Here is a 7711-nt window from a genome sequence, read left to right on the forward strand (position 1 = left end):
TAATAATTTAAAATGCTACGCCCTTGAAAGTACCAAACCAGACAAACAGGTGGTAATCAGACACCAAATACATGTTTTATATCTAATGAACATATGTGTATGTGAACACAATCATCATTCAGAACTATTGTTAATAACAGACCTCCACATATTAAAAGTTTGCTCATGTGCACATGCGTACAATTAAAAATGCTATAGGTACACCTCTGAAAGTAAAAGTGCAGACAAGCATGCATTTATCAGGCATTATTTTATTTCGTAACATATAATTCAATTAAACAGCAAATACATGTACTATATCATATGAACACAAGTGTATGTGAACACATTCATGTTTCAAACCTATTGTGGACAGTATGAACTTTGCTAGGATCACATCTTTATTTCTGCAACTACTGACCATTGTTTTGTATTTGTAGGTGTAGAGTTGCAATACGAAAGCGCAGCAGAACAAACACACTTGTCTTTTGATTCAACAATTATTAGAGGCAGGGTTCTGGGTTTGCTTGATATGTGCATATTGTCTTTGGCAAAATGTGTACCAAGTTTCATTTAAATATCTAAAATAGTTTTAGAGTTACGGCCAGTTATTTTTTTGCACAACCACAAAAAAGGCTGTGATAATATCTAGACCTGTTTTCTTCTACAAACTGTGAAACAGACAAACTTATTAATTAATGTTGTTTATACTGTCACCAGTCCAGTGTTTTGCCTTCTCTAAAATTTAATTGGGATAATAGACTTTTGAGATACATTTCTTGCAATACAGACCATTTGAACAAGACTGACAGTTAATTTTACAGTTGTTTCTATTTAATGACAGTATTAATCTTTCTGTGGTCTGCAACCATTGAATCATAAAACCTATGTTGGCTTGGCACTGATAGTTCTATATAATGTCAGTCTTATTATGTTTCATAAAATCATTCTTAATATTTTAAGTAAAGTCCAATTGATATTAATAATGTCTCACCATTTGAACAGTAAACAAATCATGAAAGTTAGTGCTCCAGTTATTAGACTCAATTTCTGCACTTTTACTTGATCTCAGTATTAAAGAATCACAGCTTCTTGAAATTCACTGTTTGAATAAACCTGGCAAACATATTACCAGGTATAGGCTAAGATGTGTTGATTTTTACCGCTAGTACTTAAGCTTTTAGTGAAAGCCCATACAGTCCAATGTTAACTGCCATTCCTGCTACAACTCTGTGGCAATGTTAAGACACCGGTCCTTGAAGAATCTGTGCCTCTGGGCACTTGGGTCCTTCTTCCCGCCCATGAACTTCAGCAGGGACTGGGTATTCTTGTTATCATTCTCCTCATCATCGTCATCGTCCCTGAAAAATGTCAAAACACATCTGATCTATGAAAATAAAATTATTTAATGTGCAGAAAGTACTTTGCTTACTTAAGGTTACTAAATAAATTTCCCGTAGTTTCAAAATGATTAAAATCGTTTGATTCAGAAACCAAAGCAATTAAAGTATTTGACATTCTTGTTACTACACTGCTTAAAGTGATACTTGTATTTTATAATTAAAATCAATAAAACAAACATAATATGGAGTGATAAACTACTTCTTAAATAATGCATTTAAAGAAAAAAAAATCAATTACTGATTACAAAATTGTAATTGTGTCACAAAAATTGAATGACTGGTTGGTCCTTAAAGATTTAAGGCGACCAACAGAACTCTCATAATCTAGAAATGCTGTGCTTTATGCACCTTTCTTTCAAATTAAACACAGTATTCTTCATCAGAACCATTGTTTTAGATATTTATTTATCCCTTTTAAATTCAATAAAACAATTGTATAAATGTGGTACTGCTTATTTGGGAGTAAGAGTGCATCTTTTTTGTATGATATGCTTTTCGGCCCAATTAGACTTGTCAATAGCAATAAAGTTCTTTGATTCAAAAGCCAAAATATTCAGCTTGAGATTCACAGAAACATAATATAACAGATCAATAAGCGAATACTTACCATCGAAAGACAACCCCGTTTTTCTCTATGATCTTTGTTGCCGTAGACCAGCTGAACCGGACAAACTGGGGAAATCCAAACACGCGATCCAGGCTATCCGACATGAACTTCTTGGTGTTTGGGTCTGGAAGTTAATATGGGGGTTTAAAATAGCATTGGGTTAATATATTTAAAACATGATTGGATACAACTATCTTACAATTTTCTTTGAAATTGAATTAAATAATGATCAAAAGGAATATCAATTGTGTTTTGAACAAAAAAAGCAAGTTTGACAGCTATCGTCTGCTGTATGAATCATTGTCAAAGAAGCAAATTTTTAAAGGCAATATCATCAGAAATAGTCCTATTTAATTCGCTGCCAGAAAAGTCCCTGTGGGGAATGTAAACCTTACCATGTTAAGCTGATGTTGACTTTACCTGAAGGGTAGCCTGAGCCGTAACTATTGGTTTCTAAAATTATCTCCTCTAGAAACTGCCAGTTTCTCACTGCTTTGTCTCTAGCAACCTGCAAATAATTTTAAAATAAAGGTACACAGAAAAACAGTTTACATGTAGAACTTTCGGTTCCAGGTTGTGGTTTTTTCATCTGTACAACAAGCCTTTAAGCAAAACACAGGTAACAGTTTGGTAGCACTTAACAGACTGACCTTATTTTTAATTGGCATTTACTATTAAAATAAAATGAGTTTTTTTGGGGGTAAAAAAGAAATACATAATTAAATAATATTTACTTATGTTGGATTTATAAACTATGTGGCACTAGTCTACTTGAATTGTGTTACTTTCCTGGAAATGTTTATGTCAGAATGTGTATGTATGTAAACAATACAACAATATACATACTTTGTATTGTGTACACAATACAGTGTTTTCCCTACCTACCTGACTTGTTATTTTGTCAACATGTAACAGTAACCACATTTTCACAGTATAATTCAAAATATCCAGACAAACATGACCTTTGAACTATACACAATGTCAGTGTAGCTTGATCATCTAACATTCTTTTAAAGACATTTTTTATACAATAATCACTTCAGCACAAAAACTGCCGGAAGAGGTTTGGGAAAAACAGCATTAGCGTTTATGCAAAGTTGAACACGATGAGCAAAAAGAGAGACAGTGTTGGTGTTGTGCAAGGTTTGGTGGCCCCAAATGTTCAGTAATTATCATAGCATAGGCCTCATCTTGCAATGGTGATTTATGTGCTTTAAAACAGGCCTTTCAGAATATTCACAAACTTTGTGAAAGACAGAGCTAAATCTTCACCTTTGCACAGATACTGGCAGCCCCAACTATCTGGTAATCAGCGTCAGCCTTCTTTGCAACAGTGATATCTATGTCGGGAAACAGACCCTTGAGTTTCTCCTGATATTTTCCCGGATCGCCAACTGTGTCTACATAGATCTGAAATGGTTTCAAAAGTGCTTTCTAGAGCTCCTTTAAGAATATTTTTTTATTGAATGGTTTATCAAAAGTTTTGAATCATTTTTTGACCAAAAAAAGCATCAATAATCTTTACAACAGTCATTCTTACATAACATATTTGTGTTGTCATTTCAAATATATGTATTAACTTTCATGTGAATATCTGGTGAAACCTATGACAATCTTTGCCAACTACAATTATTTGTACAGGAACAAAGAAAATTAAATCCATACATCATAAAAACAATTACAAGGACAGATAACTAATACCCATGGATCAAGCCAGAGACATTGGTAAAGAAGTCACCTTAAAATGAGGTGAGGGATTTTTTTTTATCTACATAGAAATCAAACCTCAGATTTTATTTAAACTTCCCTCGAGCTTGTGATAAACTAAACCCCATCATCAAAGTCTTGTTTGATCCCTAACTGCACAGACCCACCTCCGCAACCTGAACTCCCTGAGCTAGGACTTTTTCTATCAGTCCAATGGCACAGTCATGAGATAGGGCATTTAGATTGTACTTTGTTCTGAAAACAAACAAGCCAGCATGTCACAGGAAATGAAGAATTCAATAAAAATACCCTAAATTGTATGGAGTTCCGGTTACAGGTTGTTGTCTAATGGTGAATAGATCAGTAAGCATGTAATAAATTGCTATATGCTTCTTGCGTGTTATTTTTAGAGTTTTATGATATGTCCATGTAACTTGGCTGTATTACAGCTTGACCCCACCACATCAACTGTGCAGTGTTATCTAGAGAAAGTTTACAATTATAATGCTGAATAGAACAGTTGTGAAGCTGAATGGTGGTTGTTTAACAATGCTGAATGACATCTAAATGCTCCACATGGAGAGGAGCCAGCCTCTGTCAAATTGCTCTCAGCAGATAACCTTCGTTCAGCTTACAAATTGCAAATGGTTTATTTCCAAAGGAGGATCAGAACCTCAGGCGTTTTTTAGCTGGATAAATTACTACAAAAAACTTTCCTCTTAAATCTTATATTTACCAACACTTTCTCAACAGGATTTTGAGTATAAGAAACATGATTCTAGGGGACACATTGGTCATCTTTTAAATTTCTTTCAATGCTGATATTTGTTGACACACCATCATGCACCTAATTTAAACTTACCTTCTGAGCATACTATTTGAGATGTATGTAGGGGAAAGAATTTCAACCATCCAGCCAATTATTTCCCCTGCACCAGTAAGTTGCTCAAATATTGCCTCCCTTTGTTCCTCTGTCAATGTCTTTGAGTCTGAAGAGAAAAATATATTACTAATAGTAAATTGGTTTGGTTGGCAATAGTCCAAGAAAATAAATCATTGCTAAGATACACTGATCGCATCTTAAGAAGCCTGCTGGCTTAGTGAGGGCCTGTTTTCCAAAACAGCAAACTTCTTCAAGGCACACAATTTAGGTTGATGCATTTTTTACTCTCTCAAATTTTAATGCAATACTAGTTTCATCTTTAACTGAATAATAATAAAAAAGTGTATGTGTACAAAGAAACATATATTAACAGACTTTGGCTCTTTTTTAACTGCGGATTTTGTGGCCACATATCTATTAAATCTAAAAAAATAATATATTAAGACTAAGATTTATCTGAACACACATTGTTTCTTAAATATATTTATCAAAATAAAATTTAAATTAGTTTGAAATAAATTGTTTTAGGTTGTACAGATTTAGATTTTAGATTTCAAAAATCTATAATTACCTGCAAATCCTAAGGCTTTCAGTTCTTCCTTTTTTGAAATGGGACTGTAACATGTTCCATATACCATTGGCCCTTAAACAAACCATGTTGTTATCTGTAGCATCAAATCACAAAGAAAACAAGAGTGACACTCACAAAATACGCCCATGAATAATTTCTTGGATTCTAAGACAACTTACTGTCACATTGGCCCTTTGAGAAGATTCATCCTTAATCGTACCCAAGAGACAATCAGTGTGTACTTGGCAAAGCATTTATACCGGCAAACATTCTTGGTAAAGATTTTATAGCTACAAACATTTTCAGCAAGTTTGGTGAAGGTCAGATGAGAATTGTTCAAGTTAGAGAGTAGACAAAGCTTAAATGGCAAGGGCAGTAATCCTGAAGTGCTTTGGGGCATTTGGCTGATTATCATACTTGACCGATTTATTTTACCAACAAATATTTTCAGCAAGTTTGGTGAAGATCAGATGATAACTGTTCAAATTAGACAGTGGACAAAGCAAAAATGGCAAATTTTGACCAATTCAAGGGCCATAATCCTGAAGAGCCTGGCTGGTTATAGAACTTTGCCAAGAATATATACCAACAAACATTTATAGTAGCAAGTTTGGTGATATTCGGATAAAAACTGTTCAAGTTTGAGAGTAGACAAAGCTAAAATGGCCAATTTTGATAAATTCAGGGGGCCATAACTCTGGAGTGCCTAAAGCGATTAGGCTGGTTATCGAACTTGACCTAGATATTTCACCAACAAACACTTTCATGAAGTTTGGTGGAAATTGGATGAGAAATTTTCACGTTAGAGAGCGGACAAAGCTAAAATGGACAATTTTGACAAATTCAGGGGGCCATAACTCTGGAGTGCCTAAAGCGATTAGGCTGGTTATCGAACTTGACCTAGATATTTCACCAACAAACACTTTCATGAAGTTTGGTGGAAATTGGATGAGAAATTTTCAAGTTAGAGAGCGGACAAAGCTAATATGGACAATTTTGACAAATTCAGGGGGCCATAACTCTGGAGTGCCTAAAGCGATTTGGCTGGTTATTGAACTTGACCGAGATATTTCACCAACAAACACTTTCATGACGTTTGGTGGAAATTGGATGAGAAATGATCAAGTAAGAGAGCGGACAAAGCTAAAATGGCCAATTTTGACAAATTCAGGGGGCCATAACTCTGGAGTGCCTAAAGCGATTTGGCTGGTTATCGAACTTGACCTAGATATTTCACCAACAAACACTTTCATGAAGTTTGGTGGAAATTGGATGAGAAATGTTCAAGTTAGAGAGCGGACAACATTGTGGAGCCGCCCGCCCGCCATGGGTGTTCCCATAATACGGCCATCGTAAGATGGGCGTATAAAAATGACTTGAATGCAAGCAATTGATGCACTTTTTTTTAAAAAGCAGGTTATTTCTAAGCAATATCTGTAATGTACATAAGAGCATACATGGATGTGAATGCACTGGAAGATAGTCTTGTTTAAATTTATTACATTTCATTCCTGCAATTTATTTATGTAGCCTACAGCAAGAATATGAATTGAGAACTTAAACAACATACATTCAACATAATTCAAGTAAAGATGTGAAACATCCATCATTGTTTATCATTAAAATATCACAAACTTAACACAAAAATTGTTAGTGAAAGTCACTCAAAATAACATAACTAAACGAATCTGCCATTGCTAACTTCACACAACACGGAGTACTGTGAAATATTTTGGCTAAAAAGTCTGCGAATTGTAAACGTTTACTGCTGAAAAATGACACGATGCCATGTACATGTGCAAACAGGGGAGCCTTACAAGGGATGCTATATTCCTCGAGAGTTATAAAAGTAACCAAGTCCTTTTGAAGAAGGGTGTGTCAAGGCAAAACAAGATTTATACTGGATAACTTGTTGGCATAGATGTAGATATGGAACTCTTAGTCTCTATATTGGGATTAAGAAAAGGTCTGTGCAAATGTTTACAGACTGTCAAAGAGCAAATCAAGGATCGGAACAGTCTCACCATTATAGTTACTTTTCTTCATTAAAAGGCAAATCTAATTTTGGAGCAGCAACTGCTGCCACAGCTCCTACACCAGTTAAATTAAACAACAACAAGCCGAAAAACTAGACGAACAACAAGTTCGAAGACGAAGACCAAGTTAATATACTGCTACTGTTTGGCCTAAAATCTTATCGGCACTCCGGATATTATTAGTTCTTCTTGTATGCCGTTAAACATCAACTTTATCCAAGTATAGCTTATAATCGCATTAATGGTAATTGAAACAAGTTTGCTTGCATAAAATACACATTTTTCGGATAACTTTTAAATTCGGATACCTAAAACAGGGCCACGTCCAGCTTCATCGATTCCAAGCCAGCATGGTTCTGTTTTCGCAATCGCTGGGATTTCCGATTGTAAAATACAATTCTTTGCATTGTCTTCTTCAAATTTTGACTGATCCATCTTTATGTGATAATAACTTCTGACAAAATTGTTGAAATTTCCCGGATTTTTTTATTGTGAATCTGTTAAACCGGTTTCTAAAGACATGGC

The 7711-nt window shown here is 34.7% G+C and overlaps 1 protein-coding gene across 1 annotated transcript; it reads right to left on the bottom strand.

Moving 5' to 3' along the window:
* Window positions 1-235: 235 nt before the first annotated feature.
* On the bottom strand, window positions 236-7682 carry LOC128211545 (ribonuclease H2 subunit A-like). Its single transcript, XM_052916456.1, has 8 exons — window positions 7495-7682; window positions 5151-5222; window positions 4559-4685; window positions 3864-3951; window positions 3262-3399; window positions 2410-2497; window positions 1990-2113; window positions 236-1340 (listed from the first exon to the last, which is right to left on the bottom strand). Exons 1-8 carry the CDS (start codon window positions 7619-7621, stop codon window positions 1202-1204), a joined length of 903 nt encoding a protein of 300 aa, XP_052772416.1. The 5' UTR covers window positions 7622-7682; the 3' UTR covers window positions 236-1201.
* Window positions 7683-7711: the final 29 nt, after the last annotated feature.

The sequence above is a fragment of the Mya arenaria genome, chromosome 12, assembly GCF_026914265.1.
Source record: "Mya arenaria isolate MELC-2E11 chromosome 12, ASM2691426v1".
Classification (NCBI taxonomy): Eukaryota; Metazoa; Mollusca; class Bivalvia; order Myida; family Myidae; genus Mya; species Mya arenaria.

What these genes read in the sequence shown, in the direction of transcription:
- LOC128211545 (XM_052916456.1), bottom strand. Translation starts at nt 7,621, where the DNA reads ATGGATCAGTCAAAATTTGAAGAAGACAATGCAAAGAATTGTATTTTA. An exon ending in CTGCCAGTATCTGTGCAAAG is followed by an intron (nt 2,498 to 3,261) that starts GTGAAGATTTAG and finishes AATTATTTGCAG; the next exon opens with GTTGCTAGAGACAAAGCAGT. An exon ending in CGGCTCAGGCTACCCTTCAG is followed by an intron (nt 2,114 to 2,409) that starts GTAAAGTCAACA and finishes ATTAACTTCCAG; the next exon opens with ACCCAAACACCAAGAAGTTC.